General features: G+C 46.3%; 1 protein-coding gene across 2 annotated transcripts; it reads left to right on the forward strand.

Annotated features, from left to right (window-relative positions):
• Positions 1 to 5935: 5935 nt before the first annotated feature.
• LOC132832482 (uncharacterized) lies at positions 5936 to 27937 on the forward strand. Of its 2 annotated transcripts, XM_060850532.1 has the most exons (4): positions 5936 to 6097; positions 6247 to 6358; positions 22967 to 23121; positions 23398 to 27937. In XM_060850532.1, exons 3-4 carry the CDS (start codon positions 23022 to 23024, stop codon positions 27168 to 27170), a joined length of 3873 nt encoding a protein of 1290 aa, XP_060706515.1. In that variant the 5' UTR covers positions 5936 to 6097; positions 6247 to 6358; positions 22967 to 23021; the 3' UTR covers positions 27171 to 27937. The 2 variants fall into 2 exon arrangements, with proteins under 2 accessions (XP_060706515.1, XP_060706516.1); XM_060850533.1 differs by lacking the exons at positions 5936 to 6097; positions 6247 to 6358 and adding an exon at positions 6519 to 6627 and having other exon boundaries at positions 22995 to 23121.

The following is a 27937-nucleotide window of genomic DNA, read 5'->3' on the forward strand; positions in this document are numbered from 1 at the left end:
TTGCCTGATTTGCACATCCATGTGAATCTGGCATTGTCCTTGTAAACTGTCTCTGCAAACTCTCCATCCATTTCATAGAATCCTTCCAGTGTGGAAACAGGCCATTCAGTCCATCAAGTCCACACCAACTCTCTGAAGGGTTCCTCAGCCAGACTCACCTCCCCCCACCCAACCCTATCATCCTGCATTTCCCAGGGCTAATCCACTGACATTGCACACTATGGGCAATTTATCATGGCCAGTCCACTTAAACTGCATATCTTTGGTCTGTGGGAAGAAACCACAGCCAGCCCACACAGACACAGGGAGAAAGTGTAAACTGCCACCAGACAGTCACCCAAGGTGGAATTGAGTGCTCTGGCACTGTGAGGCAGCAGTGCTAACCACTGCACCACCATGCCACCCCGGTGCTCTTTCATAACGTAGTGACCAGAACTCTATGCAATATCCTCAGATATGACCACATTCCATGCTGTTTTTTCATAACTTCTCTAATTGTCAATTCTATGCCTCGACAAACATTCCACAGGGCTTGGTTTGTTTTTGTCAGGATTTTCATACTGTAGTGGTTTACCTATTGCCTGATATCGCTTTGCTGCACAATACAATTTAGTTTCTTCATTTCAAATAATGTGTGGCTTCTTTATTTTAGTCTCCAAAATGCAAGCCAATCATCTCATGTTGCCAAGAACAAAGCTCTGGAATATAGCAATGCATCACAGTAGACCATCATATTTCTTTCTATTACTGCAAGGAAATACAAGTCTCCTGCTATAGGGGAGAGGAGGAGAGGGGGGGTAAGTGTGACAGTCCCCCAGTGTAAGTGCTGCCTTCAGATGTGAACGCACTTGGACATCTGTATGTCTGCTGAAGTCTAGCGGCCTGGGGAATTGCTTCCAGCCTGGATCCAAGCTCTGCCCTGGTTCCTGCTGCTCACCATGGAGACCATTTCCCATCATGCTCTCTTGGTCATTGTGGGCAGGATTCCACCAGCCACTTGGGTCCAATATCAAAATCTATCGACCTACCTGAGCAGGAGCTGGTAATCTTGGCAGCCCCTCCGAGCTATTCCTCACTTTGTCTCCTTTGTTGCATTCTGCCTTTTTATTTATTTAAATATAAATATGGCTACGTAAAGATTTCAGCTTCAGTTGGTTTCACATTAAACAGATGCTTGCTTATATACAAACCTATGCTCTCGAACTCAACAATGCCTGATGTTGGTGAGTTTGTGGCTGGTATAGAAGCATAATAGAAAATTGCCCAATAGCAGGACAATCCACCCCAGCTACTTACTGCCCCATCAGTCCACTCTCAGGCCTCAGTAAAGTGACTGAAGGTGTCATCAAGCAGCACCCACTCAGTAATAACCTGCTCAGTGACACCCAGTTTGGGTTCCACCAGGGTCACTCAGCTCCTGACCTCATTCCAGCCTTGAATAAAACATGGATAAAAGAGTTGAATTCCAGAGGGGAGGTGGGAATGACAGCCCCTGACATCAAGGTCACATTCGACCGAGTGTGACATCAAGTAGTCCCAGCAAAACTGGAATCCATGGTTATGAGGGAAAAATCTCTCTGGTGCTTGGAATCATAACAGGCACATAAGAAAGTGATCTGGTTATTGGAGGTCAGTCATTTCAGTCCAGAATATCTCTGCAGGAGTTCCTCAGGGCAGTGTCCATCTTCACATGCTTTATCAATGACCTTCCCTTCATTATAAGGTCAGAAGTGGGGATGTTTGCTGATGATGACATAATATTCAGTCCAATTCGTGACTCCTCAGATACTGAAGCCATCTATGTTCAAATGCAACAAGATCTGGGCAATATCCAGGCTTGGACTGACAAGTGGAAAGTCAAGATTAGAATGGTGCTGGAAAAGCACACAGGTCAGGCAGCATCCGAGGAGTAGGAAAATCCACGTTTTGGGCAAAAGCCCTTTGTCAGGAATGACAAGTGGAAAGTAACATTCATGCAACACCAATGTCAAGCAATGACCATCTCCAGTAAGAGACAATCTAACCTCTACCCTTTGACTTTCAATGGCATTAACAACATTGAATTCTCACTATCAACATCCTGGGAGTTATCATTGATCAGAAACTGAACTGGACACGCCACATAAATACAGTGTCTGCAAGAGCAGGTCAGAGGCTCGGGATAACGCCATAAGTAACTCATGTCCTGATTCGCCAAGGCCTGTCCGTAATCTACAAGGCATAAGTCAGGAGTACGATGGAGTACTTTCCTCCTGCCTGGAGCTCCAACAACATTTAAGAAGCTTGACACCAGTCAGGACAAAGCAGCCTGTTCGATTGGCATTACAGCAAAGGGATCGTGATCAATTGGGCCAATGGGCTGAGGAGGAGCAGACGGAGTTTAATTTGGATGAAAGCGAAGTATTGTATTTTGGTAAAACAGACATAGGCCGGACTTGTACAGTTAATGACAGGGCCTTGGGTAATGCTGCTGAATAGAGAGACTGAGGGGCTCAGGTACATAGTTCTTTGAGAGATGCGTCACAGGTAGACAGATTGGTTAAGAAGCCGTGTAACGCACTTGCCTTCATTGCCCAGACTATCGAGTCTCGGAGTTGGGATGTCATGTTGAGGTTGTACAGGACATTGGTAAGGACATTTTGGAGTACTGTGTCCTGTTATGTTCACTCTGCTTTGGGAGGGATATTATTAAGTTGCAGAGGATTCAGATAATGATTTATCAGGAAGTTGCAGGAGTGGCGGGTTTGAATTATAAGGATAGGCTGGATAGGCTGGGATGTCTTTTTACTGGAGCGTCGGAAGGTAAAGGGAGACTTTATAAAGGTTTATAAAATCATGAGGGACGTAGATAAAGTGAATAGCCTTTAGATGGGCGTGTTCAAAAGTAGGGTGCATATTTTAAGGTGAGAGGAGGAAGATTTAGAAGGGACCTGAAGGACAACTTTTTCACCAGCGCAGGGTTTATGTGTGGAATGAGCTACCAGAGGAAGTGGTAAATGCAGGTGCAGCTACAGCATTGAAGAGACATTTGGACAGGTACATGAATGGGAAAGGTTTGGAGGGCTATAGGCCAAATGCAGGCAAGTGGGACTAGTTAGTTCGAGAAACTTGGTTGGCATGGCCGAGTTGGATGGAAGGGTCATTTTCCATGCTCTCTCACTGCCTGACTCTCTGTGACCACATTCATCTCGAAGCGTAAGGGCAGCTGATACATGGGAAATCCCACCACTTCAAGTTCCTCTCCAACCCACTCACCATCCTGATTTGGAAATATTTCACCAATTCTTCAGTCTCACTGGGTCAAAATCCCAGAGATCCCACCCCCCCCAAGAGTATTGTGGGTCAAGTGAAGCACATGAACTACACGTGGGCAATAAATACTGACCCAGCCAGTGATATCCGTCTACCACGAGTGAATACAAAAGGCAGTGCATCATAGTTAACCATCACACATTCATCTATCACTGTGTGTACAGCTACAGGAACAGTTTGGAAATGCTGTCGGAGGGTTACGTTTCCAGTCTCTCAGCACAGATGCAGGCTTCAGATGTGAAATCATTTAGACACATGAAATAATTCAAAGCCTAGCAACCTGGAGAATCTCTTAGAATAGAATAGACTATCCTTTATTGTCACGTGTACTCCAACACAGAACTACACAACACAGTGTAAAGCTTTTAACAGCTGCCTTTAATAGTGCCATCTTTATGTTTGGGTGTCTCTGGAGAAGGAGCATGCAGTGTCTACCAGCACCCTGAGGTTTTCAGGGAGAGCTGGGTGCCACGGGGAGTGGAGTGCTTTATTTGCCCCTCCAACTCAATTTTGATTTAATCCCTGCGCCCCCCCCCCACTTCACTTTTTTGACCATGCAGCATTGCCGTCTGAGAAGGGCACGACTTGTCATTGGCCACTTGGACGTTTCCTCTCTTCCTGGTGGTGGGAATTGAATAAAGATTTGTATAGCTGTTGTGTCACACACACACACACACACACACACACCATGGGTGCTGGGGGGCGTACAGGCTCTACCGCTGTTCGGCGGTGGGGTGGGGGAAATGAAAAAAAGGAGAAAAAGATAGTGCCAGCTTCGGTACAAGTATCGAGGTACAAATCTTGCACAGTGAATCAAAACAGTGCAGCTACACAGTAAAATGGAATGTAAGTGAGCGGTGAACAGTGAAGAAGCCCAGAATTATGAGAAATGACCATGAGAGCTGAAGTCCCAGTCCATGCCCACAGACTCCACAACACGAGTTCATGCTGCCTCCACGTGCCGGACTCCATCCAGGACTCACAGCAACGGCGCTCCAGGAATCACCCATTCGCTCCACTCCGTGCCAGAACACAGCCCGTACTCACTCCATCCCGGGACACGGCCTGTGCTCACTCCATCCCGGGACACGGCCCGTGCTCACTCCATCCCGGGACACGGCCTGTGCTCACTCCATCCCGGGACACGGCTCGTGCTCACTCTGTCTTGGGACACAGCCCGTGCTCACTCCATCCCGGGACACGGCCTGTACTCACTCTGTCCCCGGGACACGGCCCATGCTCACTCTGTCCCCAGGACACGGCCCATACTCACTCCATCCCAGGACATGGCCCGTTCTCACTCTAGCCCTGGACACGGCCCGTGTTCACTCCATCTCGGGACACGGCCATTGCACACTCCCCCCCACCCCCGGGACATGGCCCATGCTCACTCCACCCCGGGACACGGCCCGTGCTCACTCCGCCCCAGGACACGGCCCGTGCTCACTCCGCCCCGGGACACGGCCCGTGCTCACTCCGCCCCGGGACACGGCCCGTGCTCACTCCGCCCCGGGACACGGCCCGTGCTCACTCCGCCCCGGGACACGGCCCGTGCTCACTCCGCCCTGGGACACGGCCCGTGCTCACTCCGCCCTGGGACACGGCCCGTGCTCACTCCGCCCCGGGACACGGCCCGTGCTCACTCCGCCCTGGGACACGGCCTGTGCTCACTGCACCCTGGGACACAGCCTGTGCTCACTCTGCCCCGGGATACGGCCTGCCTGCTTTTTTTTGTGCGAAGGGGAGGGCAGGGACTAAATCAAAATAGAGTTGGAGGGGGAAACAATGCACTCCACTCCCTGCGGAGCCCACCTCTCCCTGCACAACTCCAGGGTGTTGGTGGACACCACGTGCTCCTTCTTCAAGGACACCTGGGCTCGAACGTAACCATGGAAGAGGGGCAGGCAGTCGCCCCTGAAGACCTCCTCCACGCCCGCTGCCTGGACCTGTTTATGGCCAGTTTGGCCAGGCTCAGGAGCAGACCCACAAGGAGGTCCTCGCACCTGCCCTACGGCCTGCCTGCTTCCTGCTTGAATCCATGATCTGATTGGTGCCTGCTGCTCAGTGCAGAGGGCATCTCCCATCATGCTCTCTTGGTGACTGTGGGTGGGGTTTCATCAGCCACTTGGGGCCAATATTAGAATCTATTGATCTCCTTGAGCAGAATTTATAAATCTTGGTCTTGGAACCCAGGGCCAGCACCCCACCTCCCAATACTCCTCACCTCTGAATGGTATTTAAATACAAACATAAAGATTTCTGCTTTGATTGGTCTCACAGTGAATGAATATTTGCTTACATCCATGAACCCATGTTCTCAAGCACAGCAGGATCTGAAGTTGGGAAGTTGGGGGTCGGATAGGGGGTTTCAGGCGGTCATGGAGAATATTGCTGAACCAATGCACAGTCATCCAGAATGTGTCCCTGTTTTGTGCTGAACAGAGATTCCTGCTCTCATCCTTGTGTTCCCCATTTCTCTCTCACTACCTCATATTGTACAGCACAACTGTTAAATCAGCAAACAAGAACTTTCACTATTGCTTGGAAATGATTCGGTATTCATTAAACCAAGCAGAACTTAAAGTTTTGCTGAATCTCTTTGGTCTGTTGTGGAAAATGAAACTCTACAATCGGCATTTCAGGAAAACGGTTACCTTATGTTGGAAGAACAGAGTTAAAGTAAAATGTTTTGACACCTCATTGCTGAATCTCGGAGACAGCAGCAGCACTCCCTGGACAAGTTCAGAAGGTTACTATCTGCAAACAGGATCATCAAGTGTCCACAGTAATTATTCCTTTCTTGCATCTGATCACAGTGTTTTTCCACATCCCAATACCAGTTAACGTGAGACTTTCAGTCACTGAAACAATCAGAGACTGACTACAATTCCCACCGAGGATGAGAGTCTGACCAGTGTTTCTGTTTTCTACCAGATACAATTATTACAGGAGCTGAGATCTCAGTGACAACCCTGGTCCATCCAGTCCGGATAGTGATTCTCCCACAGCTGAATCACAGACAGCTCAGTGAAACAGACTGCTGTTTGTAAGTGATGGTTATGGGGATGATCTTCTACATTATTCTGAGACAGTGAGAGGGTGGCTGAATGTGATAAAAATCAGTGTAACAGTTTGAGATACCATTCAAGTGTTTGTGAAATATTTGTGGAAAAGTGTATAACTGTAAAGCATATATTATGCTTCAATGGATATGTGCTTGAGACAATCCGAAGTGAAAGCCAGTAAAACAGGAAAATGAGATATATCCATTGGATTCATCTTTTATACCTCCAGGTATGACCAGTTCATTTCCAGGTATGTAACTGTTGTTCCTCTCTCTGAGTTATTCTGGTTATTTAGTAACATCAGCTTCTGAGTTGGGGGTTGCTCCTGCGTTGTGATGTATTAAACATGTTGAATCAGTACATTGCACTTCTCTGACAAATGTGACTGAGAGACTTCAGTTTTCTACTAACACTGTATCTGTTCTTCTTCAACACCTTTAGTCTGCTCCTGAGCAGAATGCCATCTTTTTGCAATTGTTGAATTTTCAACATTCTTCAATGTTGGCATTGTTATTCTGTCTGAATGTTCATTTCTGTGAAACGACCATGAATCAGGAACGACTGACAGTTTTCCTGTTTTATACCAAGTGCTGTTGCTCCAGGAGGTGAGATCTTAGTGAAATCACTGCGTCTCTCCACCTACTACAGTGATTTCCCACAGAGCTGGAACTTCATGTATGGATGAGTAGAATAATTTCATCTCAAGGGATCCTGTTGAAAGGGAGTATAACTGTCTGAGTATGAAGGTTCCTGGTGTATTATTGTGAGACAGCAAGAGTGTATGTGAGTGTGACAGTTGTGTGAGTATATCTCATTAAGTGTGTATGTATGTGTGTGAGACAATGTTTTTGGAAATGTAAATGACATTATATTGTACTTCCATGTGCGCAAACTTTCCTATAAAAGTCAGGAAGTTATGTTGTCATCAGAAAGGACACTGGTGTAACCACATCTGCAGCTCTGGGTACAGTATTGGTCTTTCACGGAGGATGTAAAGGCATTGGAAAGAGTTCAGAGAAGGTTTACCAGACTAATACCTGGATTGGTCGGGTGACCTGATGACGAAAGGTTGGACAGGCTATGTCTGTATCTGCCGGAGTTGATATCTGCCTGTCAAGGCAACCTGATTGAAACAGATTCGATCCAGCGGGATCTTGACAGATTGATTTGGAGGCGGTGTTTTCTCTGAAGGGAGAATTGAGAAGGAGGGATGACTCCTTAAAGTGAGGGGGACGTTCATTGAAATCAAAGACCAGGTACATTTCTTTTTGTCTTGAAGGGTTCGTGAGGAACTGGAACTCTCTCACTGAAATGGCAGTGGAAACAACCCCTTGTGTATTTGTGAGTTGAAGGCAGAAGGATTCTTAGGGATAGAGAAAATTTTCCAACTTTTCCATGAAAAGCTGCAGAGAAGGAGGTGACAATGACCTGGTGCTGAGTTTCTGAGTGAGCACACACACAGAAATACAGCAGCATCCTGAAGCTCAGTGACAGAGTGTGGAGTGATTCAGATTAAAGGGGGTGGGATTGAGCAGTTTCCTGCCTGTTGTGTATAATATCTCCAAGGCAGGGTTTACTGACACCCACATTGCTTTGCAGCCTTACCTTCTCTCAGGAGCTGTCTCTGAGAGTTTGGGACTTTAGAACAATTTAAATCCTGGAAAGGCCACGTTTGCTGACACCTGGGCAGGTGCATTTAGACACAGTGAGTTCCAGGGGGATGGTGTGAGTAACTGGGAGGGTGTTCAGTTGTGGGGATGGGGGTGGGTGAGCTGAGTGATTGGATGCTTTCTATGTATGTGGTTGGTAGTGATCAGTTTTATATCTAAGTCAGTAGTTAGAGATGGTTTAATTCCCTCTGTATTTTGCTGGCTAAAGTAAGTCAGTCAGAACCCTCTAATATCCCCAAAATCCGCTGAACAGTCGGGACCTTTCCCAATGGGTTTGTATGTTATGCAGAGACCCTCTGATATTCAGTTTCCTGGGCAGTTCCCGCACAGTCAGTGCATTCCCTCTTTCAGGATGTTCCAGTGGGTATCTTCCCATGTCTCCCCTTGAATGTTGTCCTGATCAGTTGCTGTGGGCGAGTGTCTAATGGCAGGGATTGTGGAGAGATCACTCCTTCTGGGCAGTAGCACTGCTTGCTTGGAAGGTTTTACTGACCCAATAATACTGTCTATTTCCTCTGGGATTTTCCAATCAGGAATTCCGGGCTGGGAATTCAGTAGCTGCAGGAGGTGGCCATTCAGCCCTGAAGATCATGGCTGGTCTGACTGAGGCATCAGCTCCACTTTGAGATCAGCCACATGATCAGATTGAATTTGTAGAGTAAATCAATACATCACAATTCAAACTTCCTGGGGAATTACAGACTGGCTGTGTATTGTGTCAGGATTTCCAACAGGAGCATGGGATGAGGTTTTCCCTGATATCGGAGAATGGGATTGTTGTATATTTGATGAGAGATTACCGAATCGACAATAAGTTTGAACAAGAAGTGGTTTGTCACATGTTGAGGATCTGTAGACAGTCTTCCATGTGGACCACTGTCTCCATTAGATCCAACATAGAAACCCCACAGTGTGGGAAACAGGCCCTTCAACCCTTCACATCAACCCTCTGAAGAGCATCCCCCTCCCAAACCCATTCCCCATTACTCTACATTTAACCCCAGAATAACCTACACATCCCTGCACATCATGGGCAATAATCTTTGGATTGTGGGAGGAAACCAGAGCACCCGGAGGAAATACATGCAGACATGGGGAGAATGTGCAAACTCCACACAGTCTCCCAAGGGTGGGATGGAATCTGGGTCCCTGGTGCTGTGGGGCAGCAGTGCTAATCACTGAGCCACCGTGCCACCCCTAGAATCTATGGTGCATCTCACAAGTCGCTCTCTCTCTCTCTCCCTCTCTCTCTCTCCCTCCCTCTCTCTCTCTCTCTCTCTTGCTCCCTCTTTCCCTCGTGGTCTCATATGTCCACAGTTGAGGTGTTACTCACACTGTACCAGAGAGTGACGCTTTCAAACCTTTGATCAAGGGCAGGGATTTTCTTTTAAACATGTTTGATAATTAGTCAAAGGAAAGTTCTGGAATGTGCCTTTGTAAAAGAAGTCAGGAGAAAGAAGCAGTTGTTTTTTGTTGCGGTTCATCCAGAGCAACTCGATGAAGCAGGACTCTGTGCTCTATGGGCTGTTCCCTGGGCCACACACTGAGACAAACGTTGAGCGTACCTGCAGGACCATCAATTCAGTGAAAGATCTCTTTGGGGCCTTTGAGTTGCCCCTGACCAAGTGTTGCTGACTGGCATATTCCAAGGTCCAAGGACTACGTGCTGAGGGATCACTAAAGCTTGAGGCAGATGCTGTCAAGGCACGGTGAGGAAAGACCACTATCTGAGGTCTTTCTGCCAAAGTTTAATGGGGGTTCGTTCAGTTACCAGATCCACTGGTGCTTCATATGCAAGTTAATATAGTTTTGTACAGTAAGAGATACCTTTGGTTTATTTGTTGGATAGAATCAAACTCCAATGTTTGTTTTTTTCCTTCACATGCTGTTTTACAGAACAGAACTGTATTTGTGATTATGTGTGTATAAAGAAGTATTTTTTTATGAGTAAAGCATACTTTTGAATGAGAACATATAAAAGGCCTAATGCCTTGGTTGAGGCTGTGACTGGGAGAATATATCTCTCTATCCTTCACAAAGATGTTGTTGCTGTTATACTGCCAGAGGAGGTAGGTAAGACCCTGGCTGGACGGCAAGTTGAAACAGTTATGTTAGAAAGGCTGGGCTGTAATTTATGTTGATAAATCATCAGGACTGAATGATTTTGCATCCAAGGTTTCTGATGGAAGACAGTAGAAATTGCAGAGGCTCCGATCAGTATTTCTCAATCTCTACAAAGACATTGAGGTGCCAGAGGATTGGGGAATTGTAAATGTTTCTCTAGAAGCCCAGAGATTCAGAATGGTTATGGTGTAGAAGGAGGCCCTTCAGCCCATCCTGTTTGCAATGCCTCCCTGTTCAGTCTAACTTATCTCCTGCCTTTTTCCCATATCTCTGCACATTATTTCCATTCAAACCATCCGATACCCTCTTGTCTGTCTCAATTAATCCCGTCTCCACCATACTTTTAAAAGTGCATTCCATTCCCTCACGATTTACGGTGTGTAATTACTTTACTTATCTCATTTTTGCTTCTTTTTCAAAATCACTTTAAAACTGGGCACTCTGGGTCTTTATTTATATGTGTGTGTGAAAACAGATTCTCCCTACTCATTCTATTCAGACCACTCTTTTGGAATACTGTGTACAATTCTGGTCACCCATTTATAGGAAGGATGTTGTTAAACTTGAGAGAGTGTAGAAAAATTTTACAAGGAAGTTGCCAGGACTGGAGGGTTAGGCCTATCAGGACAGGCTGAATAGACTGGGGCTGTTTTCCCTGGAGCATCAGAGACTGAGGGGTGACCTGATAGAGGTTTATAAAAACATGAGGAGAATTGATAGAATGAACAGCCAAGGTCTTTTTCCTTGGCTGGGGGAGTGCAAAACCAGAGGGCATAGGTTTGAGGTGAGAGAGGAAAGACGTAAAAAGGATCTGAGGGGTGATATTTTCAAGCAGAGGGTGGTGCATGTCTGAAGTGAGCCACCAGAGGAAGTGGAGGAAGCAAGTAAATTTAGAACATTTAAAAGGCATCTGTATGGTTGGATGAATGAGAAGGAGTTAGAGGGATACGGGCCAACTGCTAGCAAATGGGAGTAGGTCAGATTGGGCCGTCTGGTTGGTGTGGATGAGTTGGACCGAAGGATCTGTTTCCATGCTGTACAGCTCTATGACCCTATGTACCTCGCGAGTTTGTAAACTTTGATCAAATCTCTTCTTGGTTTTCATTTCTCCAGGGTAAAATGGTTCCAACATCTCCAATCTCTCCTTCTAGCTGGACAGAATATAAACAAAAACACAGAGAATTACCAAATGATTAATAAGGAGAGAAAAAAAAATAGAGTATGAGAAAGTTACCCAAAAATATCAAAACAGATAGGAGAGGTTTCTTTAAATGTTTATCAGAAATTTAACAATATCAGTGTGGGTCCTGTACAAACTGAGTCTGGGGAGTTAGTAATGGAGGATCAGGAAATAGCAGACAAATTGAACAAATATTTTACATCGATCTTTGCAAAAGAGGATACAAGTGACATCCCAAACAAAGCTATAAATCAGGAATGGTGAGGGTGGGTGAAATGCAAGAAAACTATAATTACCTCAATGGAATACTAAGTAAGCTGCTGGAACTGGGAGATGACAAGTCCCAGGCCCTAATGAATGTTACTCTTGGGTCTTAAAAGAAGTAGCTTGTGAGAAAATTAATGCGATCGTTTTCATTTTCGCAAACTCATTAAATTTAGGGAAGATGCTCTTACATTGCAAAGTTGCAATTATAGCTCCTTTATACAAAACGGGGGGAGGCGAAAAGCAGGAAATTATGCTAACGAAAGTGAGCTTAACAACTGTCATAGAGATAATGTTAGAAGGTATTATTAAAGATTGTATAACAGGGCACTTTGGATTCATTCAAGACAATCAGGCAGAACCATAACATCTTTGTCAAAGGGAAATCAAGTTTAACTGATTTATTGGAGTTATTTGAAGAAGTAATTTATGCTGCAGAGAAAAGGGAACCAGTAGATGTATTCAGATATCCAGAAAGTATTTAATAAGGATCACATCAAAAGATATTGCAGATTGTAAACTCTTCTGGCGTCAGGTGTATCATATTGGTTTAGACAGAAGAGCGGCTGGCTAACAGGAATCAGAGAGTAGGGAATAAGTGGGACTTTTTCAGGGCGGAAGTGGGTACTGCAGATGCTGGAGATTAGAGTCAAGATCAGAGTGGTGCTGGAAAAGCACAGCAGGTCAGGCAGCATCCGAGGAGCAGGGAAATCGACGCTTCAGGCAAAAACCCTTCTTCAGGAATTCCAAAATGTCAACTTTCCTGCTCCTCAGATGTTGGCTGACCTGCTGAGCTTTTCCAGCACCACTCTGGTCTTTTTTCAGCCTGGCATGATATCATTAACGGTGTGCCATAGGGTCATTGCCAGCATCTCAACTGTTTACAATTGGTATTCATGATGTGGATCAAGGGATCAAAGGTATGGCAGCTAAGTTTGCTGATGATACAAGAAAAGGAGACAAAAGGAACCTACAAGGGGTGTAGATAATTTAAGTGAGCGGGCAATGATTTGGCAAATGGAGTGCACTGTGGGAAAGTGTGAAACTGTCCAGTTTGACAGCAAGAATTAAAAGAGTATGTATCTAATGTTGTGAGGGATCCTAGAGTGCTGAAGTGAAAGCGAAATGGTGTCTCGGTGCATGAATCAGAGAAGGTTAGTCGACAGGCACAGCAAGTAATCAGGAAAACTAATTGAAATAACTTCACAGAGGCTGGTACTCTGTCACTGAGTCACCCTTTATTTACTTGTGTGCAGTTCTCTGGCTGAGACCAGCCAGTTCGGGGCCAGTCCCATGAACCAATGAGACTCTGATTCTCCTATTTATATTTGTTTGTTTTTGGTTATCCCCACATTACTACAATACAATAGTGTTACTTGTTCTCCCCCACAGCACCTGGGTTGTGTGTGTGTGTAAGTGCACGGCCTCAGTGAAAATCCCATTGTGCAAATAACTTTACTCAATATTTCTACCACCAGGAAAAATACCCACGTGGCCAAAGAACCAGAAACAAGCAAGACCCAAAAGGGGTGATGCTTACATGAAAATCACGGTGAAGCGGGAGGGTGGGGATTAAATGAAATTAGAATTGGAGAGCAATCCACAGACCCAAAGTGCCTATCTCTAATTCCCCGTGTTTATATTTTTCTTCAAGGTATGATGTTGGAAATGCTTATTCCAATTCCAAGATGGTTGTTGCAAGCAAATGTTCTTTAGGCACATCCTGTCTTCTCCCCTCACCACTGAAATAACTGCACGAAAGCTGGCATCCCAACACCAAGGCCCCCTTTATGTACTTGGGCGCAGTACACTGGCTGTGGCGAGCTAGCTCAGGTTCAGCTCCCTGCACTGAGGAGATTTTAATCCTCTGATTTTATACATACATATTTGATATATATATAAAATGTTAATACTCCTACACTACTGCAGTAAGGCTTATATTCCCCAGCACCAGTGTTTGTGTCTGTGTGCAGGTGTAAGACACGGTCAAAAAGGCCAAGTGTAAATAACTTTATTCACACTGTGCCACCAGGAAAGACCCCCGTGTGGCGAGTGGCCAGGGAGAAACGCAGCCCGGAGTGAGCATTGCTCACGTGAGAAAGGTGAACAGGAGGGAACGGGCTAAATCAAAACCGAGTTGGAGAGGGAAATAAAGCACCCCATCCCCTCCCCACGGTGCCCACCTCTAATCCCCAGTTTATATATTCATTCTTTCCTTTTTTAGCTCAAAGAAACAAAACAGAAACAAAAAAAAAGGAAGGCAATGTCTCAGACCAAGAGGAATTTTCCACAGAGGGCACTGGCTGCGGCCGACCAACTCACAGTCAGTCCCCGGAACTGAGGAGATTCTCATCTCCTGGTTTTATATATTGGTGGGCGGCACGGTGGCACAGTGGTTAGCACTGCTGCCTCACAGTGCCTGAAACCCGGGTTCAATTCCCGACTCAGGCGACTGACTGTGTGGAGTTTGCACGATCTCCCCGTGTCTGCGTGGGTTTCCTCCGGGTGCTCCGGTTTCCTCCCACAGTCCAAAGATGTGCGGGTCAGGTGAATTGGCCATGCTAAATTGCCCGTAGTGTTAGGTAAGGGGTAAATGTAGGGGTATGGGTGGGTTGCGCTTTGACGGATCGGTGTGGACTTGTTGGGCCGAAGGGCCTGTTTCCACACTGTAAGTAATCTAATCTAATATTCACGTGTGTGGATATTCTTTATTTCTGTTCTTCCACACAGAGAAGAAACATCAACTACAAAAAAACTTCATTCATATTCCACCACAGGAAGACCAAAGCACCCACGTGGCCAGTGATAAGCAGAGCCCTTCTCATCAAAGGGAGGGCAGGGATTAAATCAAAATAGAGTTGGAGGGAGAAATAAAGCACTCCACGCCCTGGGGTGCCCACCTCTTCCTCACACCCTCGGGGGTGTTGGGTTGACACTGCGTGCTCCTTCTTCAGGGATACCTGGGCCCAAACAGTCCCCTGGTGAATATTTTCTTTATTGAGGAGTTTCTAAATCTCCTGGTTATATATTTTTAATTCATCCCCCCCACACAGACACACCCACGTTACCACCTAACAGCAGTAGTGCTTATATTTTTCCCCAGCCCCCATCTGGTGTGTGTGCAGGTGTCGAACACAGTGAAGAACAATAAGTGTGTAAACCATTATTTATATTTCACCACCAGGAAGAATGGAAACACCAGGGTGGCCAGTGACAAGCAGTGTCCTTTTCAGAGGGCGTTGCTGTGTGATCAAAAAGGTGAAGGGGAGGGCAGAGATTAAATCAAAACAGAGTTAGAGGGGGAAATAATGCCCTCCACTCCCTGTGACGCCCACCCGAGGAAACTGGTGAAGTCCACATTGATGCCGTGTGATTGGAAGGTCCCAAGGTGGAAGATGAGGTGTTCTTCCTCCAGGCGTCGGATGGTTGGAGGGTGGCGATGGAGGAGATCCAGGATTTGCATGTCCTTGACGGAGTGGGAGGGAGAATTGAAGTATTCAGCCACAGGGTGGTGGGGTTGGTTGGTGTGGGTGTCCCAGAGATGTTCTCTAAAGGGCTCTGCAAGTCGGCGTCCTGTCCCCCCAATGTAGAGAAGACCTCATTGATCTTTTTATTTCAAACTGCCGCCTTGATCACCTTAACCTGTCTACCACCCCTTCCCCCACTCCAACCTCTCACCCTCGCAACACATAGCCCTCCACTCCCTCCGTTCCAACCTCAACTTCACCATCAAACCAGCGGATAAAGGGAGTGCAGTGGTAGTTTGGCACACTGACCTCTACACCGCTGAAGCCAGGCGCCAATTCGAAGACACCTCCTCCTACTGCCCCCTTGACCATGAACTCACCTCCCAACACCAAACCATCATCTGCCAGACCATACACTACCTCATCACCTCAGAGGACCTCTCACCCACAGTTTTCAACACCAAGGTTCGGGAACCCTGCACCTCATGGTTCTGTCTCCCACCCAAGATCCACAAGCCTGACTACCCTGGCCAACCTATCATCTCGGCCTGCTCCTGTTCCACCAAACTAGCCTCCACCAACCTTGATACTGTCCTATCCCCCCAGTCCAGAAACTCCCCACATACATTCGGGACACCACCCATGCCCTCTGCCTCTTCCAGGACATTCATTTCCCTGGTCCCCAATGCCTCATCTTCACCATGGACAGCCAGTCCCTATACACCTCCATCTGCTATGACCAAGCCCTCCGTTCTTCCTCTCCCAGTGTCCCCACCAGGACCACTTCACTGACACTCACATTTGTTTGACTGAACTAGTCCTCACTCTCAAGAATTTCTCCTTCGAATCCTCCCAGTTCCTCCAGATGAAAGGTGTAGCCATGGGCAGCCGCATGCGCCCCAGCTATGCTGGTCTCTTTGTTTATGTGGAATAGTCTATCTTCCACAGTTCCACTGGCACCGCTCCCAATGTTTCCCTCCGCTACATTGATGGCTGCATTGGTGCCACCTTGTGTTCCCATGAGGGGGTTGAACAGTTCATCAACTTCACCAACACACTCCATTCGACCTGAAGTTCACCAGGACCACCACAGACACCTCCCTCCTCTTTTTGGATCTCTCCATCTCCATCAACAGTGACTGACTCAACATAGACATTTTCTACAAACCCACTGGCTCCCACCTCTACCTGGACTACACTACCTCCCACCCTACTTCCTGTAAAAATTGCTATCCTGTATTCCCAATTCCTTCGCCTCCGCTGCATCTGCTCCCAGGAGAATCAGTTCCACCACAGAACACACCAGATGGCCTCCTTCTTCAATGACAACAATTTCCCCTCCCACGTGGTTGATGATGCCCTCCGGCCCCCTTCCTGTACCTCTGCCCTCCAACTGGAACAAGGATAGAACCCCCGATCCTCACCTTCCATCCCGTACACATCACATCATCCTCTGCCATTTCCGCCACCTGCAAACGGACCCCACCACAGAGATATATTTCCATCCCCACCCCTACTCGCTTTTCGTAAAGACAATTCCCTTTGCGACTCTGTTGTCAGGTACACGCCCCTGACCGACCCACCCTCTCCTTCGCCAGGATTGCAAAACCTGCCCTCCTCATCTCCGTCCAATGCCCCAAAGGAGCCTTCCACATCCATCAGAGCTTTACCTGCACTTCCACACATGTCATTTACTATATCTGTTGCTCCCAATGTGGTCTCCTCTACACTGGGGAGTAAGGCGCCGACTACTTGCAGAGGACTTTAGAGAACATCTTGGGGGCACCTGCACCAACCAACCCCACCGCCTTGTGGCCGAACACTTCAACTCCCCCTCCCACTCCGCCAAGAACGTGCCAGTTCTGGGCCTCGTCCATCGCCACACCCAAACCACCTGACACCTGGAGGAAGAACACGTCATCTTTCGCTTTGGGACCCTCCAATCTCACAGCATCAATGTGGTCTTCACCAATTTCCACATTTCCCCTCGCCACACCTTACGTCAGTTCCAACCTTCCAGCTCAGCACCATCCTTCCTGTCCATCGTCCTTCCCACCTATCTGCTCCACCCTGCTCTCTGACCTATCATCATTACCCCCATCTTCATCCACTATCACAGTCTCAGTTACCTTCTCCCCAAGCCCAACCCGTTCCCATTGATCTGTCCACCCTGAGGCTCCCAGCCTCATTCCTGATGAAGAGCTCTTACCCGAAACGTCCATTCTCTTGCTCCTTGGATGCTGCCTGACCTGATGTGTTTTTTCAGCATCACACTCTCGACCCCGAATTCTATGGAGTTGAGTGATGTCATTGAAAGATAGATTCTTGAGGGGACTTGGCTGGGTGGGTGTTAAAAGGATGGTTCCTCAGATGGAGCAGGTGTAAAAGGCCGAGTGGCCTCACCTTCTTCCTTGTTCATAGCCATTAATTCCAGATTTCTGAATTACATTTAAATTTTATCATTTGCACTGTTGAAATTCAAATCCAAGTCCCAGTGCATTAGCTAGGGTCTGGGTGGATTATTATCCAGTCAGGGTTTGAAGACTTTGGGAATCTTCTTTTATTGTTGGCTGTTTAAGTGCCCACTAGCATTTCCAACAGGATGTGGTCAGAGTTTGGATTTGATCTGTTGGTTATGGGATCACTTCAATCTGTCTCAGGCTGCTGAGTGTGCCAGTTCTCTTGCAGCATTGCTTCCCAAGGCTGACACCTCATATTTGTAAATGCTCTTGGCAGATCTCTTTAAAACTAGGGTCACTCCTCCAGTCCAGTGGGGATTGGCTGGGCCAGGAGCTCACAGATTGTGGTCATATGTAGATTAACGACGGCTGATGGCTACATCTCCTCATGGAAGCCCAGGTTGAGTTGCTGGATCTGTCAGGGTCACACAACAGAGATTCCCCGAATCATAGAGATGTACAGCATAGATCATGGCATTCAGATATCCGAGATAAATCTAGTCCCATTTGCCAACATTTGGCCAATATCCCTCTAAACTGTTGCTATTCATATATGCATCCAGATGCCTTTTAAACGTAATTGCACCCACCTCTTCCACTCCCTCTGGCAGCTCATTCCATACATACACCACCCCGTGTGTGAAGAAATTGCCCCTTTGATCCCTTTTAAATCTTTCTCCTCTCACCTTAAACCTGTGCTGTCTAATTTTGGATTCCCCACCCTGGGAAAAAGACTTTGTCTGTTTACCCTATTCATGCCCCTCATGATTTTACAAACCTCGATAAGATCAGCCTTCAGCCTCTGACATTCCAGGGAAAACAGCCCCTCCCTATAGGACAAAGGGTAACTAAGGAGAGAATAGGGGCCCTCAAAGGTCAGCAGGGTGGCCTTTGTGTGGAGCCGCAGGAGATAGGGGAAGATACTAAACGAGTATTTCGCATCAGTATTTACTGTGAAAAAGGACATGGAAGATACTGAATGTAGGGAAATAGATGGTGACATCTTGAAAAATGTCCATATTACAGAGGAGGAAGTGCTGGATGTCTTGAAATGCAAAAAAGTGGATAAAACCTCACAACCTGATCAGGTGTACCCTAGAACTCTGTAGGAAGCCGGGCCTCTTACTGAGATATTTTTATCATCGATAGTCACAGGTGAGGTGCCGGAAGACTGGAGGTTGGCAAACACTGTTTAAGAAGGGTGGTAAGGACAAGTCAGGGAACTAAAGACTGGTGAGCCTGACTTCGGTGGTGGGCAAGTTGTTGGAGGAAATCCTGACGGACAGGATGGTCATGTATTTGGAAAGGCGAGGACTGATTAGGGATAGTCAACATGGCTTTGTGCGTGGGAAATCATGTCTCACAAACTTGATTGAGTTTTCTGAATAAGTAACAAAGAGGATTGATGAGGGCAGAGCAGTAGATGTGATCTATGTGGACCTCAGTAAGGCATTTGACAAGGTTCCCCATGGGAGACTGATTAGCAAGGTTAGATCGCATTGAATACAGGGAGAGCTAGCCATTTGGATACAGAACTGGCTCAAAGGTAGAAGACAGAGGGTGGTGGTGGAGGGTTGTTTTTCAGATTGGAGGCCTGTGACCAGTGGAATGCCACAAGGATCGGTACTATGTCCACTACTTTTCATCATTTATATAAATGATTTGGATGCGAGCATAAGAGGTACAGTCAGTAAGTTTACAGATGACACCAAAATTGGAGGTGTAGTGGACAGCGAAGAAGGTTACCTCAGATTGCAACGGGATCTTGATCAGATGGGACAGTGGATTGAGAAGTGACAGATGGAGTTTAATTTAGATAAATGTGAGGGGCTGCATTTTGGAAAGGCAAATCTTAGCAGGATTTATACACTATATAATGGTGAGTTCCTCGGGAGTGTTGCTGAACAAACAGACCTTGGAGTGCTGGTTCATAGCTCCTTGAAAGTGGAGTCGCAGGTTTGAGCTATAGAATCATAGAGTGATAGAGATATACAGCATGGAAACAGACAGGGCAATGAAGAAGGCGTTTGGTATGCTTTCCTTTATTGGTCAGAGTATTGAGTACAGGAGTTGGGAGGTCATGTTGCGGTTGTACAGGACATTGGTTAGGCCACTGTTGGAATATTGCATGGAACTCTGGTCTTCTTCCTATCGGAAAGATGTTGTGAAATTTGAAAGAGTTCAGAAAAGATTTACAAGGATGTTGCCTGTGTTGGAGAATTTGAGCTCTTGGGAGAGGTTGATTAGGCTCAGGTTTTTTCCCTGGAGCACTGGAGGCTGAGGGGTGACCTTATAGAGGTTTACAAAATCATGAGGGGCATGGATAGGATAAATAAACAAAGACTTGTCACTGGGGTGGAGGGAGTCCTGAACTAGAGGGCCAAGGTTTAGGGTGAGAGGGGAAAGATATAAAAGAGATCTAAGGGGCAACTTTTTCATGTAGAGGGTGATACAGGTTTGGAATGAGCTGCCAGAGGATGTGGTGGAGGCTGGTACAATTGCAACAGTTACAAGGCATCTGGATGGGTATATGAATAGGAAGGGTTTGGAGGGATATGGCCCGGGTGCTGGCAGGTGGGACTAGATTGGGTTGGGATATTTGGTCGGCACGGACGGGTTGGACCGAAGGGTCTGTTTCCGTGCTGTACATCTCTATGATTCTATAGCTCAAACCTCAGCCTCTGATGCTCCAGGGAAAACAGCCACCCCATAGCTCAAACACTCGAGCATTGGCAACATCTTTGTCAATCTTTTGAGTTTCACAACATTCTTCTTTTAGCCTGGAGTACAGAATTGCACACTGTATATCTTTTAGACTGTGGGAGGAAACTGGAGCACCCACAGGAAACCCACGCAGACACGGGGAGAATGTGCAAACTCCACACAGACAGACAGTCACCTGAGGCCAGAATCAAACCCGGATCCCTAGCGTTGTGAGGCAGCAGTGCTAAACACTGAGTCACCGTGCTGACTTGCGATCCAGTAATAACACCACTAGGCCATTGCACTGAGCAATAAAGGAAAGCATACAAAATTCCTTCTTTACCGTCCTAACTACCTGTAACCCCACTCTCAAGGAGCTATGAATCAAGGTCTCTTTGTTCAGTCACACTCTCCAGGACCTTACCATTAGGTCATGCCCTGATTTGCTTTTCTGAAAAGCAGGACCTCACATTTATCTAAATTCAACTCCATCTGCCACTCCTCAGCCCATTGATCCATCCGATCAAGATCCTGTTGTAATCTGAGGTAACCTTCTTCCCTGACCAGCACACCTCCAAATTTTGGTGAAATCTGAAAACTTACTGACTCTACCTCCTATGTTCACATCCAGATCATCCTCTGCCCAGCTGCACCAGTCTCAGGTTGATCTCTTTCCTCACTGTCTCCTTGGGTCGCACCCCCCGACCTTACTAGTTCAAATCCTTCTGAACAGCTCTGGCAAATCTCCCTGCCAATATATTAGTTCCCTTCCAATTTAGGTGCAATCTGTCCTTCTTGTACAGGTCACTTCTACCCCAGAAGAGATTCCAATGATCCAAAAATGTGAACCTTTCTCCCCTGCACTTGCTCCTTAACTACCCATCCATCTGCTCTATCCCTTATTCCTATTGTCACCAGCTCATGGCACTGAAAGTCATGCAGATATGACAATACTCCAGAACCTTTTTTCAAAAATTCTGGCCTAACTTCCTAGATTCTCTCCTCAGAATCTCATCCTTTTCTCTTCCTATGTTGTTAGTTCCAATATGTACAACAACCTCCTGCTGGTCCCTCTCCCCTTTGAGAATATTCTGCACCCTTTCCCAGGTATCCTTGATCCGAGCAGCAGGGGGGCAAGGCACCATTCCGATTTCTTGTTGTCGGCTGCCGAAAAGTCTACCTGTGCCTCTGACTAGAGAGTCCCCGATCACAATCGATTGCTTGGGATCTGACGTACCCCTTTTTACATTAGAGCCAGTTTTGGTCAGAAACATGGCTGTTCATGTTACATTCCATCACCCCTCTCCATTTTCCAAAACAGTATACTTGTTTGAGATGGGGATAACCACAGGAGACTCCTGCACTCCCTCGCTCCCTCTCCTACCTTTCCTGGAGCTGACTGTGTGCAGCTTTTCCTCCCTTCGTCTCACTGCCATCCATCACACCTGCCCCCGACCCTCACCCCGGCTCCTGTACATTCCTCATTGCCTCTCACTGCCATCCATCACCCCCCCCCGCCCCCGGCTCCTGTACATTCCTCATTGCCTCTCACTGCCATCCATCACACCACCCCACCCCCCGGCTCCTGTACATTCCTCATTGCCTCTCACTGCCATCCATCACACACCCCCCCCCCCGGCTCCTGTACATTCCTCATTGCCTCTCACTGCCATCCATCACACACCCCCCCCCCCCGGCTCCTGTACATTCCTCATTGCCTCTAGCTGCTGCTCCAACCGATCCATGCAATTTGATAGGGTTCACAACCAAACAGACTTCCTGCAGACATCATTATCAGTAACATGGAAACTCTCCCTCATCTCTCACATCTGACAGGAAGTGCACATCATTTGACTGAAGGCCAGTGCTGCTCCTTAACAATCCACAGAGCCAGAAAATAGCACAGTCCTCCTGCTCTAAATAAAAACACTAATCCATGCTGACTTCATACCTATGTTTTATATTTTTTAAGTTTAATCAAGAGATAATTCTCAATCAAACATAGAATCAAAGAAGAGCCCACTCTACTTACTGTTGTAGCTTTACAAAATAGACAGTAAGGAGACACTTTAAAAAGTCTCTTTGCTGCTGCCCTGCTGTGAGCTGTCCCACACAGGTTTCTCCAAGGTTAGCTGTGAATTTCACTGTTTGTTCATTTTTCTTTGACAAACTCTGGTGTCCAGAAAAATCTTGAAATCAAAGAGCTGAGGCAGTAGCTGTGCAGATTCACTGCTGGGTCAGACAGTCAGGTAGGTTTTCTTCTCTGTTTGAATTACTTCCCGTGTGGTCACTACCTTTGTCTGCCTTCCTCCTTTTTTAAAGTGCCATTGTTTTGATCTTTTTTGTCCCAGAGTTCCAAAACAATGCAACAGCTTATAAAACAGTAATTACAGCTCTTCGAATTTGAGAAAATCAGCTCCAGCACAGAAAATAACTCAAAAAGGGAACAGCTCTTACAGCCACAATGTTTTTCTAGCCTTCCATCTTGGATGAGCATATGGAAGACATCTTCAATGTGAAGGTGGTATGGCATAGCCCATCGATGGAATCAGCATCTTTCATATTCTCTCAGGAACAGCATCTTGCACAACTTATTTCTTATGGCGATTTGCAATCCCACTCAATTTTCTACAACATGTCAGGACACTGACCACATTGCCTGTTGTTCCTGGTTTGTGACAGACTATGCTCTGATTTGAGTTTATATGACTCTGTATGACAGGTATTGAGCTGCAATCTTCAATTCCCAGTGACACTGGATTGGATCGTGTGACACCATGAGTCAAGGAGAAACAGTGGTGATAGAGCAGGCAACTTTGGGCCGTCCTTTCCAACTGGGAATGCTGTACGACTGCCGATCCGACTGTCTGATCCCAGGTAACACAATCTAACTAACTGTAGAGCAATCGACACTGATCTCTATCAGATCATGTGATCCACACCTTGTGATTTCCCAATGTACACCATAAGGTTCACGTGATCCTCAGAATTTTGTTTCAACTCTGTCGTGTCATTGTTGAATTTTGGAACAGGTAAAACGCAAATAAAACATATGGAAACTATATTACCTGCTGTACACAGTATATATTTTCCTCCTTTTGATTCACCATGTTCCTATCAATATTACTGTAATTTGAATTGTTCTTTCTGTAGGGATCACACTGTGGGAATTAGAGAAATTGCAACCTCATGTCCGCTCTCAGCGTAACACCGAGTTTCATATCATTGCATCTGACTCCACTGATTCAAAAGCCTCTGCACTGAATGTGGATGGATCATTGAAAGCAAGTTTCTTGTGCGGTTTGGTGGAAGTGGCAGGATCAGCGAAATATCTCAATGACACAAAGAGATCGAGGCAACAAGCCCGGGTGACCCTTCAGTACCGAGCAACAACCAGGTTTGAGCAGCTGACAATGAGCCACTTGGGGCTGCAGAATATAACCCACCCGAATGTGTTTGATGAGGGGACAGCAACTCACGTGGTTACAGCAGTGCTGTACGGGGCTCAGGCTTTCTTTGTGTTTGATCAAGAGATCTCTGCAACAGAGAACCTACAGGACATTCAGGGTCACCTGGAGGGGATAGTTAAAAAGATTCCAACTATTGCAATCGAGGGTGAGGTCTCCCTAGAAATGACAGAGGAACAAATATCCAATGCCCAGAAATTCAACTGTACATTTCATGGGGATTTCTTCCTGGAAAACAATCCCACCACATTCCAAGATGCTGTCAAAATCTACACAACCCTCCCAAAGTTACTGGGAGATGATGGAGAGCACGCAGTGCCCACGAGGGTCTGGCTCTACCCACTCAACAAACTGGACTCCAAAGCTGCTCAGCTGGTACGGGACATAAGTATCGGGTTGCTCAATGACTGCCAGTCTGTGCTGGAGCAGCTCAGTGAGACAGTGATCAGATGTAATGATATGATGAGAGACAGTGTCACTGTTCAATTTCCAGAGATCAGGGACAAGATACTGAAATTCCGAGAGATGTGTCGGGAATACAAGCTGGTTTTCCAGAAAGCTTTATCCAGTGTGTTACCATCTATCCGTGGAGGTGGGGAGGAGGAAGGGACACTGGTGAATATTCTGAAGAACAAGGAACAGTCCCCATTCAAACACCAGGCACTGAGCAAATGGCTGGATGACAAGGAGAGGGAAATGAATGTGGTGAGATCATATCTCATGATATTGAAAGATATTCACACAGTGAAATCAAGGAGTGAGTTGGATCGTGAAGTGTTGGATCCAGAGACAGAGAATGTGGTCTGCCTGACATTCACATCCCTGCAGCAAGAGGATTTGTATCTGTCAGAAGCAGACAGCTACCTACAGTCTCACACAGCTGAGAAAATGCAGATACCAGATCCTGCTAACCAGGTCAGTGCAGAACATCACAACCAGCAGTGGTTTCACTCAGAGTCTGTATCCCAGAAGATGAGGGAGCTGTCTCGCTTATTCCTGGATTTTGCCACAGCGAACCGAGCACAAGGGAAAACAAAGTTCATTGCTGCGTCTGTGCAGGATGACAGTAATGTGGGAGCATCGATTTACCTGTATGGGGGAGGGTTTGTGCTGAATCACTGCTTCACACCCCCATCACAACCAGAGAGACCTGTGGTCAGTGGAACATCACATGACAGTGTGACTCTTCAATTACAGCCACCGAGACACGGTGCTGGGGAGACTGTTGGGTACAGGGTGGAATACCGAAACATCCAACAGGAGGAATGGAAAACTGTAGATACTCCTGATAAATCTGAATCCATCACAATTCCTGGGTTGCAGCCACATCAGGAATATCAATTCCAATACAGAGCAGTGACCAAGGTAGGGGTCAGCAAGGCCAGTGAGAGTTCCCAGGTCACCACACGGCCTACAAGCCCACCTGGTAAACCTTTAACACTCAAGATTTACTGGTGTGATGTATCACTCACCTGGGACAGGCCAACTGAGATTGGAGCTGGTGTTAATATTGTTCAGTACAGGATCGAATATAGAGAAGGAAAGGCAGGTCCCTCCAGCACAGAGAATGCATTGTGGGAGGAAATAAAGACAACTGACAGTGAATGTTATTATACTTTAAAGGGATTGATACCCAACACCTCCTACAGAGTGCGAGTGTCTGCTGACTGTGGAGAAGGAGGTTCGAGTGAACCAAGTGAGGAGCTTTTAATAGAAACTGAAAGTCAACCAAAGAGACTGGCTGTGAAACTTCTCAGAGAATGTACATTAACAGCCAGGGGGAACCCTCCCATTTACACACTGCCCTTACAGAAGAAGGTACTTGATGAGGCTGGACACCATATAAAATTCTCCTTTGGAAAACCCACTGGAAAACACAGTGTGAGGACAATCATGGTTCTTGGAGCAACAGGAGCAGGAAAAACAACCCTCATCAATGGGATGGTCAACTACATCCTGGGTGTGGGATGGGAGGACAACTTCAGATACAAATTAATTGATGAAGGGACAGGAAGATCCCAGGCTGAAAGTCAGACATCATCAATCACTGCTTATGAACTGCACCATCGAGCAGGATTCCAGATTGATTACTCTCTCACTATCATCGACACTCCAGGATTCGGAGATACCAGGGGGATAACCCGAGATAAATTGCTCACTGATCAGATCCGAGAGTTCTTCACTTCCCCAGATGGTGTTGATCAGATCGATGCCGTGTGTTTTGTTGCTCAGGCCTCTTTGGCTCGTCTGACCCATACACAGAAATATGTCTTTGATTCAATTCTTTCCATTTTTGGTAAAGATATTGCAGACAACATCCGAATCCTGGTGACATTTGCAGATGGGCAGGTTCCCCCTGTTCTGGAGGCCATCAATGTTGCTAAGATACCATGTCCCAAAAATAAAAAAGGTTTCCCAGTTCACTTCAAGTTCAACAATTCAGCCATATTTGCTCAAAGACCAGCTCCTGGTAACTCTGTCAACAAGAGGGACCCTGATGGTAGCAGTGAGGAGGAGGAAGATAGCGATACCTTTGATGCAATGTTCTGGAAGATGGGATCAAACAGTATGAGGAAATTCTTTTCAGCTCTGAGCAAAATGGAAACAAAGAGCTTACGTTTGACAAAGGAGGTCCTGAGGGAGCGTCAGCAGCTGGAGGCTGCGATAGAGGGATTACAGCCACAAATCCAAATGGGTTTGACCAAACTGGAGGAGATCAGGAAAACACAACAAGCTTTGAACCAACACCAGCTCGATCTAGATGCAAATAAAGATTTTGAGTATGAGGTAGATATCACAGTTCCGGTGAAGATCGATATCAGTGGGAGCGGTAATTACATCACCAACTGTCAGAAATGCTTCATCACCTGTCACTATCCCTGTGGCATTCCTAATGATGATGATAAAATAGGATGTTCAGCAATGAACCAGCACGGATACTGCACAGTCTGTCCAGGTAAATGTATCTGGTCTGTTCATTTCAACCAAAAGTACAGATTTGAATATGAAACCAAAAAGGAGAAAAAAACATACGCAGAGCTGAAGGAAAAGTATGAGAAGGCATCTGGTGAAAAGATGACACAGCAGAAAATCATGAAGAAACTTCAGCAGGAGTTAGAGGAGGTGCAGGCTGTGGTGTTGGAGTTGATTGAAACATCGTCTCAGTGCATTTTAAGACTTGAGGAAATAGCTCTCAGACCAAACCCATTGTCAACCCCAGAATACATTGATCTGCTGATTCAATCTGAGAAAGAGGAGGCAAAGCCTGGGTTCAGGGAGAGGATCCAGTCACTGAATACAGTCAAACAACAGGCTGAGATCATGGCAAAAATAGCCAGGAACGAGGAGCTGTTACCAACCAAACACAAAGGCAAAGCCGCAGATGCAAAGAAAGGACTTTGGGAAAGATTGAATGGGAAGATTTCTGGCATGTTCAATTGGTTCCCATCTTTAAAATAATTCACACCTTGGGCTGGAATAAATGATGTCAGTAATGAAATATCTCATTAGTAAATGATGTCATTCAGTTGTTTCAGTTGTTCCCTCTGTGAACAAAAGAATTCCTCTCCAATAAAATATTCCTAATTCCTCTTCACTGATTTACCCAACTCCATCCAGCTGTAACCAAAACAGAAGCTTCACTTCATATTGTTTCTGTGATTTCTCCTGTTTGGAGAGTGAGATGTTCTTTGGCAGATCTCTGGTGACATTGTAACAGGCAATCGTGGTTTGAAAATGCTTCAGTTATTGACATTGAAAAATGAGAAATAACATTAGGAGAAGAATATAAAGCCCATCAAACCAACAATGCCATTTAATGTGATCAGCTTTAATTAAACTTTCCTGTTCACTCCCCAGCTCATGCAACTTTCAGAGGAACTCAAATGTCTGTATGTCAATCTTAAATGTATTCAGTGATGTCTCATCCACAGGCCTCGGTGGTCAAGAATTTCAAAGATGCCGAACGCTTTCAGTGAACAAATTAACAATCATTTCTGTCCTAAATGATTGTTCTCTGTGCCGGAAACTCTCTCCCCAGGTTCTAGATTTCCCATCCAGTTGAAACAACCTCTCAATGTCTATTGTAAGTCCATTCAAAATCTTGAATTCCCTGCGGGTATTTACTGCTTGGAGTCTGAAACCTGTGGCTGGAATGTGGTTACCTGTGGACAGCTGTAGTTGTAGGTTTGGGTTCATCTTGGTGGGTGGGTGGTCTAGTGGCCCCA

The sequence above is a fragment of the Hemiscyllium ocellatum genome, chromosome 35 (genome assembly GCF_020745735.1).
Source record: "Hemiscyllium ocellatum isolate sHemOce1 chromosome 35, sHemOce1.pat.X.cur, whole genome shotgun sequence".
Lineage (NCBI taxonomy): Eukaryota > Metazoa > Chordata > Chondrichthyes > Orectolobiformes > Hemiscylliidae > Hemiscyllium > Hemiscyllium ocellatum.